The following is a 22413-nucleotide window of genomic DNA, read 5'->3' as shown; positions in this document are numbered from 1 at the left end:
CACTTAGGCTACAAAGCTTCAGCAATCATTGACTAAGCAGTAATGCAATTTAAACAGTCACACAGATTGACTTTTAAACTGCAGTCTCTTTTAACCTGCAGCCTCAGGCTACTGAGAACTTCCTTTCTACATCATTTATCCGTTCTATTCTGGAATGTTCTAATTAACTATTAGAGTCTTCTCATTAAACCTATTCGACTTCATGACTATTAGAGGCAGTTCTCACACAAGAACTCTGGGCTTTGTGTGTGGGCCTCGGTGATTCCTGGAACCAGGTGATCTCATTTTACTAGAACTTGACTCAGCCATGGGAAAGAGCCCTTATGTGAGAAGCTAATGAGGAGCTCACTGCAAAAATTATTAGTCAGCACAGATAGTTGGGTGGCTACATTTCTTTTCCAGACTTGTGGGGGCAGGTAGAAGGAATCTCGGAAGTTATGATTTGTGTTTTTTTGTTTAATTATGCCCAAAGTTTTCAGTTCCTGTTATATTGTAAGTACTTCCAGATGTTGTTATATGGTTATATAATGTCAGGGCCATGTCGGAAACTGCTGAGATCTTTAACCTATTTTTTTTTATTTATTTATTTTTTTTTGGTTGGGTGCATTATTTTGTAGCTCCTTACCATCGTAAAGTCATGAGACTGATTTTATCACTGTCTATATGTCTATATGATCTCCAGCTATAAGTTACATGTCCTAAGGGCTGTGTGTGAGTGAAGGTAATTGCAGAGGTTATGCAGACTCCCCTGGGTCTGAAGCATTGCTTTGATGTCCAGAAGTGTTTGATTATCCAACCACAGTAAACATAACTGAGCTCTGAGAGTTTTGGTTTGGGACTTTGTTCTATCGTCTGAATGGCAGATCAGAAAGGCAGAATGTTCCCCAAATACACAACAAAACCGCTCTCCATCCCCTTGTCTTCTGTGAACAAAAAAACAGAAAGATGCTTTCATGGCCTGTTCAATGAGATGGGTCTTGAGACTGTGTCGTTATTGTCTTTGCCATGAATGTAAAGTACAAGCACAGTTTTTTTGTTTCCAATTAGAATAATGGCTGCATCTTTGCTGATTAAAAAAAAAAAAATTTTAAATGCAAATTTTCATTTTGAATAAATTGTCATTCATATACAGGTGCTTGTCATATAATTAGAATGTCATCAAAAAGTTGATTTATTTCACTAATTCCATTCAAAAAGTGAAACTTGTATATTATATTAATTCATTACACACAGACTGATATTTCAAATGTTTATTTCTTTACATTTTAATGATTATAACTGATTGTGTAGCCTACAGAACTAGACTGAGAGACAATTTAAAGGCTTTGCAGGTGTTTTGGGTTAATTAGCTGATTAGAGTTTGCCACCAGGTGTCTTCAATATTGAACCTTTTCACAATATTCTAATTTTCTGAGATACTGAATTTGGGATTTTCCTTAGATGTCAGTTATAATCATCAAAATTAAAAGAAATAAACATTTGAAATATATCAGTCTGTGTGTAATGAATGAATATAATATACAAGTTTAACTTTTTGAGTGGAATTAGTGAAATAAATTATAATTCTGTGACCAGCACCTGTAAATGCCAACAGGGTAAGTACATATCTGAATGGTTTGCTTAGAAGAAAGAAATCTTGTTGTTCTCCAGTATGAATTATTATCATCAAGAAAATGTTGTCTGGGCTTGTCAAGGCATGGGTTTCTATGTTGGTTAGAAAGCCAAATGGAAAAGAAAATCACATTTTACAGTGCCACATTTAACATTATAGATTGCCAATGACATTTGTATGCACATAATCTTCATTTTTAAGCAGCAATTGTATATCGGACAATTTTACTACTTTATAATCTTAAATATTGGGCTGTGTTTTATAGGTCTTTCGTCAGGACTGTGAGACATTTGGCATGGTGGTGAAGATGCTGGTGGCCAAAGAACCCAGCTTAGAGAAGCACCTGCAGAACCCACTTAAAGAGAATCTGATAGAGATCCGCGAGCGATGCCTCGAAGACTTGAGAAACTTCATTGCTGAACTTGACGAGGTGGTACGACAGCCTGAACCTGCTGTCTGAGGTGGCCCCATTTTATTCAACCAGCATTTTGGTTCTTTTTACCCCCATGTACCTACACAAAAGTCATTTTTTTAATGGTTTATGTAAAGGCCATTGTACATTGTGTACTCCGTGTCCAGCTAAAATAAATCTTCCTGGTCTGCAACAGGACAAGGAAAATCTCTTTATGCATTTCATTTATGCAGTTCCATTCATCCACTGACACTAGTCAATGCTAGGTTGTATAATCTTTTTGTAATATGTTAGAAAGCAAACACAAGGAAAGCAATGCCAGAAGGTTTGCTTCTTTGAAGGTTATTGCAGAAGTTATAGATATTCAATATTATTAACCCATTGAAGAGATTTACTAGATGATGGTGTTTGTTCTGATCAAATGTGTATAAACTGAAAGGGTTCTATGTTGTTGCCAATCAAGTCACTCACATTCAAACTAATGAGAAAAGTTCATGAATGAACTATGGTAAGTAATCTTTATGGGTTCAGCAAATTGCTGCTGTCTGTATTAAAGAATCTTGAACCTACTATAATGCATGTTTTTCCTTTTGATTTAAGCCTTTTTGTGATTTCATGTTTGTAATTAAATAAAGGTGCTATGTTTAGTAATCAGTTTTTTTAGTTTTCTTAAGCATCCTATAAAATAATGAAAAAGAATCAAGTTGCAATGAAATGTATTAAATCTCCCTTGAATTATTTTATTGACATCTTATTAAAAATCAATATTGTATGGTTACCTGTAGGGAAATGTACATAATAGAGAAGAGATTCCCCCAACACTGTGTAAGCGCATAAGCATACTGTAGACAGAAAAATGTTTAAGGGGGCAGTGACACCAGCAGGGTAACATAGCGAGGCCATTAAGCGTATAAACAGTGCATATATATTTTTAATTTGCAAACACTTGGTCAATAAAATGGCTGACTTCTATTTTGTTGATCAGTAATTATAACTCCATCTGAGGCCAGGAATTGTGGGAATTAATCATTTAACATATTTGGATATAAAAATAGCAGTATTCCAATCTTAATTTAACAAATATACATTGCTTGCACTATTAAATAATTATTTTGTTAGTGTACACAATACTCACAAAATTTTGCTTTTTTGGAAATAATGCTTTTGCTATACAATGTACAAAGAAATATTCTGTTACTTTCATTGTTCTTAGAAAAGCAACTCAAATGGCACTCTGTACTTGTAAAGAAAGCTTCCAGCTTCTCTAGAATCACTCATGTTTTTATCCCAGCTGCAGCAGATGCAGTCTTTCAGTCTAAAGTCTAAGAAATTATGCAGTTCTTGCCCTTATGACCTTTCTTTTTCAGTTTGGTCCGTGAGCCGAAAGGAGGTGTTAAAGCAGTGACTCGAGTCGGATAGTCCTCTGTGTAATAACGAAAACTTTGGGATCTGGGCTTAGGGATTGGCTGACCAAGAAAGAATCCCTCCTCCTCAGATTCTGAAGATGAAGAGGAACATGTCGAACACCAGTCGTCGTCGTCATCATCGTCACAAATGTTTTGGAAATGGTCCATTCGGATTATGCCCTGCTGAGAAAAGTCTGTTGGGGTTTGATGATAAGGGTGCTGACTGTGTGCTGAGTGATTTAGAAGAATACCATTCCTGGGCTCTGGTATGCTTGAGCTGATGATCTGAGGCACAACATGCAATTTACCCTGATTTTTGGAAGGCAGGTGCAAGGCATTTTCTGAACGTGTTTTCCGGCCCTGTCTGCGTTTGTGATGTCTGTTAGCAGGACGTCTCTGTGGCTCCTCCTCCATATGATAGGTCCGTCTGCGAGTCCTCTCGCTCATCGGTGGTTGCCTTGAGCATAGTCCGCCATAATATCCTTTATCCATAACATCGTCGGAGAACTTCACTTGCTGAGGTCTGGATTGGGGCTGAGATTGAGACTTGGTCCTTCTCAGCACTGGAAGATGCAGTGGAGAGGGTGGTTCCTCTCCATAATAAGGTGGAATTCTGTCCTCTACTTCCTCATCTTCTCTCTCTCCTTGCCCCAGTGTCTCCTCACGGTCCAGCTCAGAGTTTAAACTCCTCAAGGAATTAGCACTTCTGTGGAGCATTGAGGAGTTTAGTGTGCCCATGTTACTAATGTTATCACACTCATCAATCTCTCTTTCTTGGTCTTTCATGTTTTGGAGTGAGTAGATGGTCTGTCTGTCTCTGCTGTCTACATCCACCGAAGCTCCTGAGAAATTGGAAAGACATGTTATGAGTAATTAAGATTCATTTAATAAGGACTGACAAGTGCAAGACTTTGATAGAAGATGACCTTCCTACCTGTAATATTTGAGAGAGCTAAAGAATCCATAGAATCTCCAATGTTGTGCTCTGCCTTCCGGAATTCACTTGTAATGCACTCCAGTGAGTCTTCATACCATTCCCTAGGCTTTGACCAGAATCCAGATACTGCTGCCTGATCCATCTCCAGCTCTTGAATCTTTCTAGCACTAGCTGGGCCAGGGTGACTACCATAGGCAGAGTCTCCAAGTCCATCCTGAGACTGGGCCCAATACATTTCAGTGTGGTGCTTCGTACTTGCCAAATTATGGCTGCTGATCTTCATTTCTGGTTTGGTCCTGTTGGTCTCAGAGTCTTTCATCATCCATGGCTTGGCCGGCCTGGTGTCTTCCGTGTGAATGACACCACGATCTCCAAATTTCAGTAGCAGTTGAGTCATGTAGTCTTCATGCTCAGCCCAATCATCTACACAGTCCTCAGGGCCTTCCTGTTCATCCCGGTCTCTCCAGTAGCTGTCCTCTTCTAAGTTCATTCTCTCCAGCTGATGACACATGGTCTCCGTGTTGTCGCCACAGAGACTAGAGTTCCTGTAATCTGTTGCTGAATAGAGTTTTGTCTGCTGGCACTGCTCTGTAGGGCGACTACTCTTGCCCATTCGTATGCTATGTCGAGATTCCCGTGATCTGGCAGACTGAAAAGCTGAGTCTGAAGAGTCAGAAGCATGGACATCCTCACCTAGGCTACAGTCCTTGGAGCAGTAGATCCGGCCCTCTTTTGGAAGGAAGGGGCAGCCCAGCAGGGAGGTTTTGCATTGGGCACAACAGAAGCATTTGTCAGTAGCATGCCAGTGTATGCCCTCATACGTCATTTGAGCATGGTCGACTCCTGAATAAAGGTAAATCAACAAGTAAGAAATCATGTACTTTTTCAACCATATATTTATACAGGTGTAACAGAGATGTCCAGTTTTGTTCCTGAAGGCCCCACTAATCATATGAACCTAAACCAACTAATTAAGGTCTTTGTATCAAGGTATGTTGGAGGTAAAGTCTGCAAGCAGGTGACCCTCCAGAAGCAGGAATAGACATCCCTGCATACAATTTCAGTTGTTCCAGAGGTAACTCACCAATGTTCTCCCCACAGGCCTCACAGTACTCTGCATATAGTGACTCAAAGCATCCACAACAGAAAGGTCGGCCATCCTTCATGATGTACCTCTGTCCTCCCAGAACAGTCTCGCACTCAAAGCAAGAGAAGTGTTTCATGTGCCAGTGACGACCCTCAGCTTCAGTACACTCGTCAGCAAAGATTATCTGTGAAGAGACATGAGATTAGTTTTTTTTTTTTTTTTTCTTGGCCATGCAAGTTTAGTTTCTTTGTATACTAGCTCTTTAGAAAAATATAAATATCCTCACCTCATCACAAGCTGAACACCGTGGCTTCAGAAGCTCTGCATGATGTCTCCCGCAGTAGACTTTGCCATTGTGATAGAAATAGATGAGATCTACCAGAAGTTCATGACAGGTGGAGCAGGAAAAGCATGCTGGATGCCAGCACGGTCCAGGGCCTGCTCGTGAAGCAAACACTACCATCTCGCCACCCTTGATGTTCTCTTTACACTGCAATTCAGAGTAAGATTTTATGAGAATCAAAGGCTGGCATATGGTCACCCTACAGTTTATTAGGTTTTACTCTGCATTCTTCTCTGGAACACAGACATGAAGTTTTAATTAAAATGGACCCCAATCTCTGTTGAAATGACCAACTGAGCATGACCAAATGCATGGTCATGGTCTTTTTATAAGTACTTTTGCCAAAGTATTCATTTCACAGCTGCTTCCCATTATTACTACATAGCTGTTGGCCTTGGAAACAGGGGTGTTGAGTGTCTCGCAAACTTTTTTTTTTTTAAGCAACGGAAACCAGAGACCCAAGATTAGCACTGCTCTGCAGTGTTTTGTGTGGCAATTTGTGGTGAAGGGATACATCTGTTTTTCAGAGGTATTATGATGCTAGACTTTTTTGGTTAGTGTTTATAGGTCTTCTCAACAGGAAACAACCCTCTAAACTGGCTCTCGTGCTAACTTCAGCCCCCCAAGGAGATAGACTTCAGCCAAAGATTGTGTGTTGTAATACTTAATCCTTTCCATGAATTTTCTCTGTGCTTTGGTTGTCTTTAGGCCATAATTGGACCGTTTGCCTGATTCCAAGTTGTCTGATTTACCATGACAAATCAACGCTGTTTCCAACTGTATGTTCATGACCGTAAGTAGATTTGATATTGCCAGAATTAACTGTCACAGAAAGGACTACACTTCATGTTTAGAAGTTGAGTATAGATTAAAGACATTCACAAAATCACATTTAAGAGTTTGAATATGGTCCCTTTTGTGCCCTATCTTTAATTTTGATATGTGCAAGTTAAAATTTCTACAGATGTGGGGAAAAATACCAGGATCACTTATGCATACATGCTCGCAAATGTGCTGCAGGGCTCTGGCGAGCAGTTTTGGGGTTCCCCTCCCCAGTGCCTCTTTCTTCCTCTGAATGCTGAACATGTGGAGTTCTCGTCTCTCCTCGTCACTGAGGGACTGGCAGTATCGGATCTGTGTTGAAGCAAAGGTAGATATTTATCTGCTTAAATGAAGGACAAATGAATGGCTGATATAAGTTTTATCAAAGGCTTCATCCTCTTTTTAAGGGATGGGAAAACATATTTGGGGCTAAGTTGAAAAGTACACAAATCGACCTCAACGTTTACAACAGACTTGTGGAACTCATACAAAAGACAAACAATTTGCTCTGTTTGGCCTTGCAGGGGGGGTAAACAATGATGCCACACGTGAAGAGCCTTTTAGATCTGTAACCTGCAGTTATGCCAGGAATTTGTTAAAAGTACACAGATCTAGGACTTACAGCAAGCACCATAAAAATCACAGACGTTTTATTGCTGCTAGAGGAAAGGAGAAAGATACCCCTGTGTGATAGTACTAACACATCTTTGCATGCACTTCTATCTGTGAGATCATAAAGTCCTCTGGTAGAACCATTGTGTATTCTAGCAGCATGGATTTAATCTCTGTCACTTTCATTGTTGAGTTTTTTTTCCGCATACCTCATTGTCATGTGGAGGCAGCTGATAGAGTAGTTGTCTGATCCTGTGTTTCTCTCCAGGGCTGTTGACATATGGCACCTTCTCCTCGGGCAGGCACGAAAAGTAGATCTGAACCTGTTGGGGAAAGAAGGTAAACAGAGTGAGAGGATTAGGGTTTGCTTTCAACAGCTGAAAGTTGAAATGAGACACCGGCCTCAATTGGTGCAACATCATTCAACATGTCATACAGATTTCTCCCGATCATCTCCCCCATCAAGTGGGAAGAGGGTATATCATTGACCGGAAAAGTATTTTAACAGCGGTCTGTCAGTGGTGACCCTGAAGAATATTTATGGTGTGGTACACCATTAAAGACACTAAGATAGATGCCTGCTGGAATGTTCCTTGTGTTTAAGTGTTACTATCCAGATGAAGGCAGATTGTTATTTCTGTACCAGTGGGGTTGGGATGTGAGTGGGATTCAATACCGAGAGCTGTCATACAAATTGCCCTAAATTCTCTCTTAAGTCTCAGGAATTGTGTTTTTGCCTTCAAGTTACAGTTTTTTCCTCACTCAAAGCTGCTTGCAGTGCATTTCACAGAACTGAGAGAAGAGCTTTCATGAGGATGTCAGGCCTCCCACTCCACGTTTTGAAAAACGCGGAGAAGGTGGGGGTTAGAAAAACACATTCAGCTTCACTCCAGATTCTCTTTCAACTCCAGAGTAGACCAACACCCACCCCGTTGGTTCTGCATGTGTGTTTGTGTATTGCCTTGTTTCAGGGAAGTGCCAACTAGCCCCTAGACACAGTCTCAGTTCTGTTTGCCTACTGCACACAGCAAGGCAAGAAAACAGGTTTTCTAAATGGCTGTTTTGTCGGGACTAGTGCTCGAACCACACAAGAACAATTCAAGCAGTTTAAGCCAATGCACTGAGGAACACCAGTTTTGACAGTGGTAATATTTTTTTGAAATGGTAACACTTTACAATAATGTTCTATATGATAACTTGATCTAATTCAGAAGCGAAATTGTACTTCTCTAATTCTAATAGATAACTTAAAATATATTATTGGATATTATAATTTATGATTTGACATTTGTAACCTATATTAATAAATGCTGTTTAAATGTTTATCATACATAAATATTTATCATGCAGAAATTAAAACTTTTTGTAAAGCGTTACCTTTAGAGACCATGGGGGTAGTTATATGGTTTTAATATAGTGGTGTGTAATATGTGTGTAACAGTGGATTTGGGAAAAAATTACCAGACAATACAAGTTCTAGCAAACATTTTTTATTAATTGGCAGGCAAACTAAAAAGCCTAACAAGTCATTTGATTATATATTTTTTTAAACAATGCTGTTAATTTTACTGCCAGACTGTGGCAGTAGTTTGTTTAAGCATTTTGCCATTAATGACTTCACTAGCTGAGACTCATCTCTGTGGGGAAATAAAATGCCTTGCAACAGCTTACCGCAGAGAGGATTCAAAGCAATTACCACTAATTCCTGTTTCTCACCATGGTTTTTTTTTTTTCAAAGAAAAATGGTTGACTTTTCAACATGCAAATATTTTCTCCCTGATTTTCTATCTCTCTGTAGCTCTTTACTAGTTGTTCTGCCCTTTAAAAATGTTCTGCTACTTTCAGCTATCAACACCCTGTCGGGCAGATATAGGTCACATGTTTGCACAATGTCAATGTTGAGAGGGTCCCGTCTCCACTCAGTAAGCTTGCCAGACTTTGCCCATGTCAAAGTGTATATTCATTAAGAGCTGTTGGCCTCCGTGCAAGGTCATGTGCAGCTGTGTTTCAGGGTAGATGAGATTCCAGCAATGCATGCACTGCATAAACCTCACATTCGGAAGCTCCGAAAATCTCATGCCCAAGTGTGAAGGCAGCCATCAAACTTCAAAAGCTTGACTGGCTGGTTTTATATCGCAAACCTAAATTGGCTGAGAATCAGACTTGAAGTAAAACCACAAGGAAAATGAGTTTTGTAGGGAATGCTTTGAATCAGGTGCTTCTGTTTGGCGTGAAATCTGTCTAAAATTGTGAAGTCAGAAAGGGAAAGACAGTTTCTGCCTGAATTTTTGGATGTCTGCAGATAATTAGAAGTATCAAAAGCATGAGTAATGCTTTATACTTCTAGTTATGGCTGTCTGCCCTCGACTATGGTGAGAAATCTGTGCATGTAATGAGAAATGAGGCTCAAGGTTTACCTGCTCAGTTCGTAGTCCAGGAGGAACCCATGTGTACTCCTCCAGAGCACATCCAGAGTCATCATCAGAGGTTGAGCTCCTCTGAAATCCTGTTGTCATTTTGGCTCCTCTCAAGTCCATGTCCGGTGCCCGAGTAATGGGCCAGATCCCTGATGTAGTCTCAAGACTCATCAGATGGGGCCACTGTTCACATAAAAACAAGAGAGGATTTGGATTTAGAAGTTTGATACCCAAGTTTTACAGCTGCATTTGTTTTGGGAAATATGCATTATCCTTAGGATAATAATGTTCTCAAAACATCTAAAAAAGGAGATGGAGAGCAACCCACAGTGCTAAAACATATAGTGTGGGGTTTCCTTTATATATCTTGAGACTTGAGAATTGCCAGATATTTAAAATGAAGGGAAACTGTGCTTTGAAATGTCAGCCAAGCTTTAACACAATGTGTACATGAAGCAGGATTAAACACTCGTGGCTCTTTCTCCAGACCTGATTTATCTCGATGCTTAAGCACTTCAGAGTACTCTCTGTCAGATAAAATGCCTTTGGTCCCAAGGTGTTGAAAAGAATGCTACTGCTTCAAGTGTTTTGAATTGCAAATGAGCCCGATATAGTGTGTGGACGCCTTTGTTTGGGTTGAGGTTGGTGCTTCACAAGCCCCCTCTCGGCTTGCCCCCGAGTCACAAGGAAAGTCCCAAAATCTCTTAGACCATTATGTGATAGATTACAGATTGAATGTTTTATCATAGATCTTGATTGCCCACTAAAATAGATTTAGATGTTATGAGTTATCTGATATTCTCAGTATGTCAGTTACCCAGAGATAATAGATTTGCAATACAAAGAGGCATCGATAGGTAGGGATACCTTGAGGCATATAGCATGTTCCCTGTTCTCTTAATGGAAAATGTCATTTGGATTGCCTCAGTTACAATACAGCTCATGGCCCCGGTCAACTGAAAATGTGCATTCATTTCTCACATGAGTGCCCAGTAACATCTTAAAACCTTTGGTACTTTCTTTAAAAACTGTCTCTGTGAGTCGGATATGCCTGCTGTGGCTTCCAGAGCCAACATACACAAGCTCTCACATTACACCTTGTCACTCTCTGGCACGGACACAATGTGTTGCTTTGTGGCAAAAACAAAACCATTACGCATCAACCCTGCCCTGTTTTCAAAGGAACATACGTAGTAGGAAAGGAACATTTGAAGAGAGGCCATTTTTTTAAGTCACAACAGCAGAGAAATGTAAACGCTCCAGATGTTCGCCATTGATCTGACTGGCACCTCAGACAGGAAAGTGTGTGTTCAGTGTTGGCCAGGAGTTACTATGTCAAATATGAAATGCGTATGAAATAAACACAGACTGGTGAATGGATTAACTGAGGCTTGGATTACAACCATTTCACCTGAGACTGAGGTTGAACAAGCCTGAGCTTCACAGAGCCAATGTTGTCAAGTCTAGGATATAAAAGTATCTCTAATGTAACGTGTCAGGTAAGCTTAGTGAGTTTGACAAGCTACAAGCAATGCTTTTGCCAAGCACTCATACATGCATATAGAGACCAAAGATAGAGCTAAAAGAAATCTGTAGCTGTTCATAATGGCATAATGACATTCATCCCATGACCAGTGCACTAACCAGTTTTGTGATTTCTAATAGACGTTAGTTGCCTTCACACAGAGAGCTAAGGCTGCTCAGTCCCTGCTCAAAATTCAGTGTAAAGGCCCATTGCCACAAAAAAGACAGACTAAATTATGCTTGCTCAGACCCTAGTCTCAAATTATACAGTTGTAATTGCTGTGTAAATGCATTTATGCCACCTCTGAGCAGAATTAAACAATGTAAAGAAACCTAAAAGCCTATTTTGCCATGTACATCTGGCACTAGATTGTAAAGTTAAACACAAGATAATGCGTCACATTTATTTAGTCCTTCAAATATTCAATTATGCATTGTGTCATGTAAACTTGGACACAGAAGGAGATAAATACCAGCTGAAGCGCGATTATACCTGCACATGCAATCTTACTAACCCAATGGGAAATGTCCTTCTATATTAAGACTTGGAACCTGCAAAATATTTGATTATTTTTATTAGAATGGTTACTAGATACTGTATGTTGATAAAATTTGTGTGTGTGTGTGTATATATATATATATATGTATATATATATATATATATATATATATATAAGGAATTTCAAGTGTACATGTTGTGCCCCCTTATATCCCTTTTTTGTGACCGATTCTCATCTCAGCTACCGAATTCCAAACCTCATATGGTCATAACATGTTATTTCAATTGCTACTTTCCGTAAGTCATTAAATACTTATCATTCAATCAGTCTGACTGTATGCACTGCATAGTCTAAAATTTCATATTTAAAGAGTAAGACTAATTTAGACTTTTTTTTTTATTTGCATTTCGAGAAGCATCTTACCTGTGTGTAATGCATCCTGCAGCATTCAGGAAAAGCCTCCAATTAGTGCAAGTTATGAAAGAAGGGTCTAGCAAGCATGACCACGTCAATATCATGTAAATTTAGTCTAAATTCCCCTGAGGCTTGAAGCTTGTATAGTCAGTGAGAATGCAGTTGTTTCCTGTGATTCTGAACACGTCGAAATGAATGCATCGATATATGTGCCAAGTAGCATGTCTCCTTCTAATCAGACCCCCCTGGGCCAGCCCCCTTCACACTCAAGCCCTCCCCCTACACTTCAAACTGAAATCCACCCCCATCCCAAAACAACCTTCATCCACATTCCTGCTATGAGAGAGCTGTCCACATCCCACAGCAAACGCTCTCTAATCCACAGAGCCCTTTGTTTTGTTCCTAATCATTCAAAGTCAAGGACATCCTGGACAAGTTCATTCACCATTGAATGTTGCATCAAGGGCTTGTTGGTTTCCACCAATGTCCAAGAGTTCTGTTTTTTTTTTTTTTTTTTTCTCAGCTACATTTGTCACGTCAAGGAAGAACAGGGAGTGCTCAGGAAATATATGTTAACAAAATCAGATGGGGGATTGGAATAATGAATTATGTAATCTTACTGTCCCTTATTTTTTTTAAAAGTTAACAGCTGTTGCAATACTTTATATCTGCGCATTTGTGTCCAAAATTGCTTTGGGGGAAAGTTTCCAAGTAGTGTAAGTTATGGAGGAATGTCTGTTCTTCCCGACCTGAAACCCTTCTGTTTAACACAAAAGAAGTTGTACAAAAAAAAAAAAAAGTTGTGTACAATTTTGTTTTGGGCCCAAATGACTTTCATTTTAAGGAAAAAAAATCAGCTTTAACTTCAAAATCATCTTTTGTGCTGTGCAGAAGAAAGTAGGACAGGTTTGAAACAACACGAGGGTAAGTGAATAATCCAAGAATTGCTGGCGTGATAAATTTATAAGGCGTAAATATTTGTAGAAAAAAATATTTGGTAAAATTTTTCTCATTTTATACAATGCAACTGGAAAAACACAAAAATATGTTATCTGTTTTCAGTTAGTTAGTGTGTTTGATTCACTAAAAAGAACCGACTCATTTGAGTCATTCTGTAAGGAGTCAGACTACATTGGTTGTGCTTTATGTTGTTGGGTCACTAAAAAGAAACGGCTCATTAGAGTCATTCGATGTCTTATCAGACTACAATGGTCATACGGGTTCGTTCCCAACCCTACTTGTGAGTCACTTTTCACAAGTTTTAAGGCATTTCCATAAGCTCAATATCCTCCTCCTCTTCTTTCCTTCAAGCTGAACTCGGTGTGTTGACAGCGACAATGGCCCCCCCATTGGCCATCTTTCACCTCCACACTTCAATCGGTTACAATGACCTTATTGTGTTGATTCCTTTCCAATTCTGGAATCTCACAAAGGAAACACCCCTGAGAAGACGTCATCTCAAGAAGCTGAATCAAGAAGCTTTAAGAATAACAGTCAAATAGCATAATAAGTTTTAGGGTTGTATTTAATCTCATAACGATACATTTTGTCTGTTTAAGTGAGTTTCAAGATGCCCCCTAAGTGTCTAATGATAAATGTGCCGTTTTTGTCATTAAATGCAAAAGACACAAAAGCTGGACCCTCCTCACATGCATCTCTGTTTGGTCATAGCTACTTCATCACGATCCAGTCACATTAAGCCTATGTGAAACTGCTGGACTGAACAATTGCTAAATCATCCTGGTTAACTTTCAAGTCACCGTGAAGAACTTGAGCGTCTTCCAGATCTGAGAGGTTGTTTTAGACAGCAAGATAAGATAGCAACGTGAGTACAAGCAAACAAAGATGGATACCTCTTCAGGTTTTGGCAAAAGCTGTAAAGAACCACTTAACCACCAGGATGACCTTTGTTAGAAACCCCTTTCTCTTCTTAAGATGTTTATCAGGAACGCCATCGAAATGGCAGAAAATGCCACAGCGATTCTTAGTAAGAGAGAAATATGAAACCAACAGTATAACTCAAAGACGAACCTTATTTCTAGAGAAATGACTCGTTATTGTGAATGTTCGTCTAGATATAGACAAACAAACCACAGTCAGTAGACCTTGTTCCCATCATTTCCTGGAGCAGGTTCACAACCCTTCCTGCTTCCTTAGAAAGTTTAAGTTGTAGTTTATTTCTTCAAAACCCTGCACAGTTACCTCTGCACTTAAAGGAAAGGGAAGCTACGTGTGAAACACCTAAGGTTCACATCCTCCTCTTTCCATTGTAAACAGTCCGACCTTCCCCTGGCAAGCCATTATATGCGATAACGCATATTTCACCTCATTGCCACGCCAATTGACAAGTTTTTAAGAATGGATGCTGCTCCGCTGCATTCACATGTCAATGCTACCTAACTAATGACACTTTTTTTCAGTGACCCCTGACCCCTGCACACACCCTGCTCCCTCTGCTCATCTCTCTAAGTATTTAGATTTGCTCTTTCCTTCCCGTGTTAATGACAAGGCATCAAACTAATGGATCATGGCACAATTGGTTGCACGCAGCTGCTCCAATTACAGCAAAGCCAACAATTGTAAGCAAATACGGTCATGTTGGTGTAAAAGCAAAGTGTTGGATGCCTAGCTAGGTTTTTTGGGGGATTTCAGTATTACCTCTTTTCTCTGCATTCAGGCTTTGATAACTCTTTTTGTTTTCTTTTTGTTTTTTTCATAACCCATTTTGTCTATCTCAGCCTAAGCAGGATGGTGATTGTGCTATTGATTTAATAACGACTGAATTGTCGAGTCTCACGCCGTATGTGTTTTAATTCACACTGTCAGAACAACACATCTGAGTTTCTCTCACCTGACAACCGCAGTCGGATGCCTTTTCTTTAGATCAGTCATTCTGATTTGAATAACACTGAGGAATGCGGAGGAGGAAGTGATGACGCATTGAGTACTCTTTCAGGGCATAACTGTGAATTGACACAGACTCGCTATAACGTATTTTCCCTGTCTGAGCGTTTTTGTAATGTAATCGCATTATGACAAACAGAAATGTTGTCAGTCGTGTAAAATGATGACTTTAAGATCAAGCGGAGGCCTCTGCCAAGCGGTTAATTTAGTAGTGGGATGAACACCTACTAACGCCTGCTTTTAAACTAATAATATAGGGCTCACGTCACATAATGTCATTGATGTTTTTTACACAAGCGAAAAAGTGAAGTGAAAAAGTGAAAAATAAAAAGGTTGACTTTAGCTGAAAATATAAATTAGTATATCATTTGTTGGTTTAGACCTAATTATTATGGTTGCAAAATCTTAAATCCAAGATTTCTCCAAAGAATTCCAAATAACTTTTTTTAGAAAGAAACTGGAAAGTTTTTTTTGTTTTCAAATGGTTTCTCATATGCACGTTAAAAAAGCACAATAGTTTGACAGTAAAGGGAGTTCAAATAATTTCCTAACAATTTACACAAGAAACAGCCAGAACGTTCTCAGATAATCCCAAGTAAAGCTACTGCTGTTGTCACAAAATGTAATCCTATACATCCATAGTTCAAATACACAAACTAAACATTAAAGGTTATTGAAATCTCAAATAGTCGTCCTTGAAATTTCCATACAGTGCAGATCACTTTCCCTTCAATCACAAAGTCCTTATTCACACATTCCATTCACAATTCAGTCCTCTAAAACTACTGAACTTACTACTGAAGTCTGAATTTGAAATGAAGTGACTATTCACACCCGGAAACTGCCTTACAGGCATTGAAGCCTGATTTGAGTGATTATATTCTCACCCATTCCTGCCAGTCAAAACACCACATCCATCAGCAATGTTTTAGCAAGTGCTTTTCTCACTGCTGTGTTAATATTCATAGTCACGGAAGCGTAAAAAGACGCAAGCTGGTGTGAGATATCGGGTCATAAAAGAAAACGTTAAACTTGTGTGTGCCAGAACTTTATAGCCAGACAATTAATGTTAGAAAGACACCTTCACAGGGTTGTAAAGCCTAATAAAAAGCCAATAGTCATGTTCCTGAATTGAATGCAAGAGCAACGAAGGTCAGATTAGTCAGCATTACTGTCACACTGTAATGTGTAGAGACACGTTGTGTGATAAAGAGCTTTTTTAAAGGTTTTCACATAAGATAATTTAAAACCTTTTGACACCATCCACCATTTCAAAAGGCCAGCAATTACATAAAGGTCCCTGAATTAAAAAAAAAAAACTGTCTTCCTATGTTAATCCCATGGGGATTTATGATGTTTTGTGTTACATAAGCCACTATTGATAGTTCTCATAACTTAGTACAGTAAAACCAACATTATTCAATACGATTGCCACACAAATTATATGTATTGCACTAGACTGAAAAGAATCCTGTGGGTTAAAAAGATATTTGTATTTTGTCCTTTTTTGGATGGATGAATACCTCTATTCAGTTTGGGAACCTGACCTGAACCCGTGTTGACTGTAAAATACTGTAATTAAGACTTTAAAATACTGTCATTGCATTTAGGTGTGACTGTATTATAAAAGTATATGGTATAATGTGGAGATAATTATAGTAATGATAATATATGCGGTGCGTGTCCGGCCTCTCATCTGCAGGGATCCAGCTGCGTGTGTGCATGCATTTAGTTCATAATGGGCTCTGTTTTATTACTGGCCTCCATGCCCTCTCCTGCTTGCCTAATTTGATATTGTTAACTGATACATTCCACTTTAAAAAAGGAGAGGTCACACTAACCTCTCTAGACACAGGTGGGCTTACATGCAGAGGATATACACTTTCAGGAGTTTAACAGTGGCATAAAAGACATGCAAAAACCCAACAATTGTATTTGTATTGTTTGTTACAATAATGCCCATGTCTAATTTCACACCAAAATATAGTTTATTTTAAAGTTATACACTTTCAGGAAAAAAACTTGTCCCTGGGGCATTACCTTTTTGAAAGGTACAAATATGTACCATAAATGCACAAATATGTACACTTTAGTGCTAATATGTACTTTTAATGGACTTATATGTACCCTTTAGGAGTAAATAAGGTACAAATATGTACATTTTCAAAAGTTACCACCCCAGTGACAGGTTTTGCACCTATTTTCTGAGACTTTACAAGAAATGATATATATATTTTGTTTTTGCATTAATAAAAATAAAGAGTTTTTAGGACAGTTTTTGTTTTTTGTCTTGTGACATTATTTCATATATTACGTACAATTATATTCTCACAGATGAGACGAGACAAAGTTTTACTTAAAGTTTTCAATTAAGTTTAACCTAAGTTTTACCATAGACAGTTTATTTTTATTTCTATTGTGATTCCAATTATTCTTAATGGTAATTCTCCAATATATTTTTTTCTCCACTGTATTTTCCCACAGTTGACAATTTTGGTAATACAATTGTTTTTTTTTTTAAATGTGCATGAAGAATACAACATATGCATGCTTTAAATAATAATAATAAATTTTGATAATATATAAACTATTATTATTACTTTATATTATATAAACATTTTTTTTATTTTTTTATTTATTACTGTTAAGCACAACAAATAGGCCTATAATAGTAATCTGCAAAAAATGGCACAAGCTGAAATCAAACAAAAGAGATAAGGCACACATACAGTGTCCACCTGGCCATTTGTCTGACAGCAAGCAATTTTTTATGTTTAAATGTAAATGTTGTACATGTGTGCATTCATTACTTATAATGAGCACAGAATTTAAAGTCCTGCAACCACAAAATCACGTGTAATTACAGGTTGTCTGAAAAATGTAGAGAGCTGAAGACCACCCAACCCAACAGCAACCCTCCTCAAACTCCACTGGGCTTCCACTGAGAGCAACGGGCCCTTACCTCTACATCTCCTAATTAAAATAATTTGGCTCATACTAAAAAAAAGACCAAACATCTGCTCCTAATGCTGCTGACTGTGTTTTAATTATTAAGGCGATTATACTCCCAGGTCGACACACAGAGGAAGCGCAACAGACAGGAATAGCAAGTAGAGGTACAAGTCCATGCGACTTGTTTTTATTAGCAAGGATACACTCTAACATGTTGAAGCAATGCGCCTGATATGTTTTGGTAGTTCGTTAGTTAGTTTTTCCTGGCTCTGGATCCTGACATGCTGTTTAACCAGGTGCTGATGAAGAGATCACTGACTTAATGTAGTTGACGACCCTCACCGTCTAATGTCAGTTTACACTCATGTGGCTGTAACAAAAACAGCAAAGCATGGCTAGCGGCGTATGTGGTGACAGGAAAGCTCTAAGTAAACAACTTTTGTAAATGAGCTTTAAATGATCAGTTTTAACACTCAATCTTTTGGCTAATTGTATAGTACAGAAATGGATGTGAAACACCGACGCCTTTCACATGCGCAATTGTGAAAATATTTTTATATAAATAATTACGCTCATATATAGTCCTGGTTTACTGTTAAAAGGACCAATCATATTTCTAATAGCAGAATGGAAGTCTTGCCCCATTGATAAAGAAGCCAGTCATCTTCTTTTTTTTTTTTTTTTTAAAGAGGTGCCGTCTGTTTGTTTACTTTTAAATGTATGTTAGCTTGACTAGCCTGAAAAATGCTATTTTTATTTGCAGGTTTTGTGCTAAAGAAGTAAAAACTTTTAATACATGGACATTTGTTACCTACCAGCAATGTTTTAAAGTCAGTATGAAATGGAAATTTATCTTATCTCCTTTAAATGCAAGATATTTATCATATTCTAAACAATTCATCCATGTATATTTATTTATTTTCTTTGAACTTGAATTTGTATTCAAAATATCACAACTCAGTTGGCTGGTGAAGTGGCAGACTTTTCATAGTGACGTATGCAAGACTTCTCTGATCTTTTTATCTGCTAATTAAGCCCCTTTCACACTGCACGTCGGACCTGCAATATTGCCGGAACATTGCCGGGTCGCCTTCTGTGTGAAAGCAACCATGTCCTGGGATTGATTCCTGCATTGAACCCGGGTCGGGGACCTAGTAACATTGCGGGGTTCGACCCAGGACGAGCGCTGTGTGAACAAAAGCCAGATCTAATGCTGTGTTGAAGTGATGACGCGCGTTATTGTGCGACTCTTTTATCGGCTGTTTTGAAGGAAGATCAACGTTCGCGACGAAAACATATGTGCAAACTATAATGAAGCAGAGATCAGTTTGTTCCTCACTGTCCACGCTGATGCCGAGATCGTTCGCTTGCTTCAGTGAAAGTATAACGTGCCTTAGCGTTTTCGACTCGTACATTACACGTCATGCGCTGATCTCACGTGTCGTTATGGGATCTTTACGGGTTGTGTGTGAAAGCACACGCATATCCCCGGTCATCACTGGCAGTGTGAAAGTGCAAAATCTAGCGACGCGGAAAAAATTGCAGGAACACTTGACCTGTGTATTTGCCGGAATGGCAGTGTGAAAGGTGCTTTAATGACAGTAATGAGGGGTTAGGTTGATTGTAAAGGCTAAAAACATACATAGGTTGTTATACAATTCAGTTTGTTTCACATAATTCATAAGCTTGTAACATGACAAGCCTGGTGCTAAACACCAACCCTACTACAAACAAAACTGTACTTTACTTTCACTGCGAGGCTATTTATACCTTTTAGGATAGTGCTGCTTTGGAGTGGCAGTGATGATTTGTAATTCAACGCCATGGGATGATATAGTAATCCTGGCATAATGCCTGTCTGTGTCAGGGGCCCCTCTGACAAAGTAATGCTATTCTGTTCCTTAGACTTGGGGTAAAGCTTTACTTCCTCTGTAGCTTAATCTTTTTGTGGACATGTGGTTATTGTAAAGTGATACTGCACATCCTTGGTGCTCCAAAGACACTGATATGATAATTTATTCTTCTTTGGTCTGTAAATTGTCATCGATTTATGACACATTGTGGGATGTGTTTAAATGAATCTGTTTATCTTCTGCAGATACTCAAGTGAGAAAAAGACAATTTCGGCTCATTAAGGATGGAAGAATTGGGTCGTGGGAATGTAATGGATAATCCTCTTCCTCAAGTTTCTCTGAGGAGCAACAAGTATTATTGAAACGTAAAGCCCTTTGTACATGAAGAGGGGCCTTTTGAGATTTCCTGGGTTTCTAATGTAAACTGCATGCACACACACACACACACACACACACACACATAGCAATAGAGGCTATTTAAACTAAGTGCAAATAACAATATATGCTATTTACACTAAAATGATGCTATTTTTACTTAGTGTAAATAGCATGTAATTGCTATTTACACGAAGTTAAAATATATTTTCTTAGCATGCAGAAGCGTTTTTTTAGTGATATGCTATTTACACTAAGTGCAAAAAGCTATAGATTCTATTTACACTGTTAAAATAGCAGGATTTTTTTGCCATTTTTACTACTTATTGCAAATATTGGCAATTATCTGCACCTCAGTATTGTAGTAGTACATTATAAAATCATACGCAATAAGTTAGTGAGTGTAAATTTAAATTTTAATTCAAATTATTAAATGGATTGCCAACTTATTGGGACAATAAAGCCCTCCCTACACTAACCCCCCAACCCAAGACTTTTTTGTTTTCAACTTTTTGATTATTTACTTTGTTTTCATTTAAAGTAAACGCATTTCTGAAAAAAAAGTTTGCTAAAAGACGTATTCGAACCCGGGTCAATCTGCCAACAAGGCTATTTGCACATAGTGTAAACAGACTATATATATATATATATATATATATATATATATATATATATATATATATATATATATATATATATATATATATAATACAGTGTGAATTTCAGCAGCGTCATGGCATGGAAACCATAGAAGCAGAAAGGATGTGACTCCAAAACAAGCCTTTGCATGTTGCATTTCACATCTGAATGTGTTAAGATAAGGAAATCAGCCCGGGGGTTTTTCTTTTTTTTTTTTCTAACAAAGCAAATGGTCTTGTTTCCGGGGGTTCATTCATATTAACACGGAGGATGATTCTATGTTACTTATGCTCGCTATTTAACCCCCCATACCTTTACAAGCTAAACAAGCATACAATAAAATCGTTGTTTGGTTGCGGTGTGCTGGAAAGCCCCGAGCATTCATTAGTAAGCCACGGAAAATTTATAAGCACATCTTCCATCCCATGCGGAAGAAGCCATTACAGTATCTTAAAGGTGAAATGTTTTGTGATGTTAAAATACTTAATATGCAAATTATATCCAACCATTATAAAATTTTTGTACAGGGTTCTTTCACACCTCACACCCAATGAAATGACATGACTTTTCCAATTGCTTGTAATTCCTTTGAATTATTGGATTTTTTTAAAATATTTATATATATACATATTGTGCTCACAAAAAACTAATTTGAGCAAAGAAAATATTTTGGAGCTGGGCATAACTAGAAGCATGTCCTATATGTTATGCATTTCTCATTACAGTTACTGTTAAAACAATGTTTCACCCAAAAATCTATATTTGAATATCCATTTCAAGTTTTTCTGCACCTGGTTTGACGTCCAAATTTTATCTAATGACTATTTGTGATCCAATTTGAATGTGTGCAAACTTAATTTGCACAGATTTGCAAACTTATATTCACTGAATAAAGACTTAAACTTTGATATTTTCCAAAGAAATCTATTTTATAGGGCTAGAAGCCTGCATGATTTTTCTGACTACTTTTCATTTAACAGTTCTCCTCATTTTAGGCAGCATTTTAGCACAATGGCGTAATGTGTTTGAGCACATACAATAACCACTATGCCACAGTTCTAATAGAATATTTGAGACTCATATGCCTGGTGAGTAGTCCATGAGTACATGTACTTAAATACGGATATCCTGATTGAATTTGTGACTTGGCTCAATGAGCAAATCAGCATGTTTAAGCTTTTTAAGGCCTAGGAATGTGACGCATGACATTCACATGAGAGTAATCTGAGGAGGAAGTACAAACCAAGAAATATGTATCTGAAATATCACACCTGCTCCTATAAAACAGTTACAGGTGTAATGTTAATGTGTAATTTATCTCAATGCCAATCAGACCGTGTCAGCGCAAGCACTGATCTCTGCTCCTTCTCAATCCAAAGAGCCGTAATTAAAGCAGCATGTCACCTTTCAGCTGTCAGGAGGAGTGTATGATCACCTCCGCAGCAGCTGAGATGCCCTTATCTCCACGCTGTCGGAAGCGGCCGGCTGCTGAACGGCTGCTGCACGTGTTTACCTTGTCTCATCCTCACACTCTGATTAAAAGGCAGCTGCTGGGAGCCGTCTCTCTGACTGAGCCAAATCATTACCTGCCTTTAATCTTCTGC

The 22413-nt window shown here is 38.4% G+C and overlaps 2 protein-coding genes across 7 annotated transcripts in view; one reads left to right on the top strand and one right to left on the bottom strand.

Moving 5' to 3' along the window:
• Positions 1-2675, top strand: part of LOC127975568 (periphilin-1-like) — a 38272-nt gene extending 35597 nt beyond the window's left edge. For all 4 annotated transcript variants that reach the window (XM_052579709.1, XM_052579711.1, XM_052579708.1 and 1 more), the window contains one exon: positions 1878-2675. In XM_052579709.1, the coding sequence (XP_052435669.1) occupies positions 1878-2072 (195 nt within the window). In that variant the 3' untranslated portion in view covers positions 2073-2675. The remainder of the gene's footprint in view (positions 1-1877) is intronic.
• A 64-nt stretch (positions 2676-2739) lies between these two features.
• LOC127975533 (prickle-like protein 1) overlaps positions 2740-22413 on the bottom strand; it is a 23451-nt gene continuing 3777 nt past the window's right edge. For 2 of the 3 annotated variants that reach the window (XM_052579700.1, XM_052579691.1), the window contains exons 2-8: positions 9649-9831; positions 7441-7554; positions 6797-6931; positions 5741-5944; positions 5452-5638; positions 4365-5210; positions 2740-4272 (exon numbers count right to left, since the gene is read on the bottom strand). In XM_052579700.1, the coding sequence (XP_052435660.1) occupies positions 3347-4272; positions 4365-5210; positions 5452-5638; positions 5741-5944; positions 6797-6931; positions 7441-7554; positions 9649-9819 (2583 nt within the window). In that variant the 5' untranslated portion in view covers positions 9820-9831 and the 3' untranslated portion in view covers positions 2740-3346. Of the gene's footprint in view, positions 4273-4364; positions 5211-5451; positions 5639-5740; positions 5945-6796; positions 6932-7440; positions 7555-9648; positions 9832-12095; positions 12293-22413 lie in introns of those variants that run through there. The other variant, XM_052579684.1, reaches the window with a different exon arrangement.

Source organism: Carassius gibelio, chromosome A4 (assembly GCF_023724105.1).
Source record: "Carassius gibelio isolate Cgi1373 ecotype wild population from Czech Republic chromosome A4, carGib1.2-hapl.c, whole genome shotgun sequence".
Lineage (NCBI taxonomy): Eukaryota > Metazoa > Chordata > Actinopteri > Cypriniformes > Cyprinidae > Carassius > Carassius gibelio.
The sequence above is the reverse complement of the archived record's forward strand: the minus strand, read 5'-3'. Positions and strand labels throughout refer to the sequence as shown.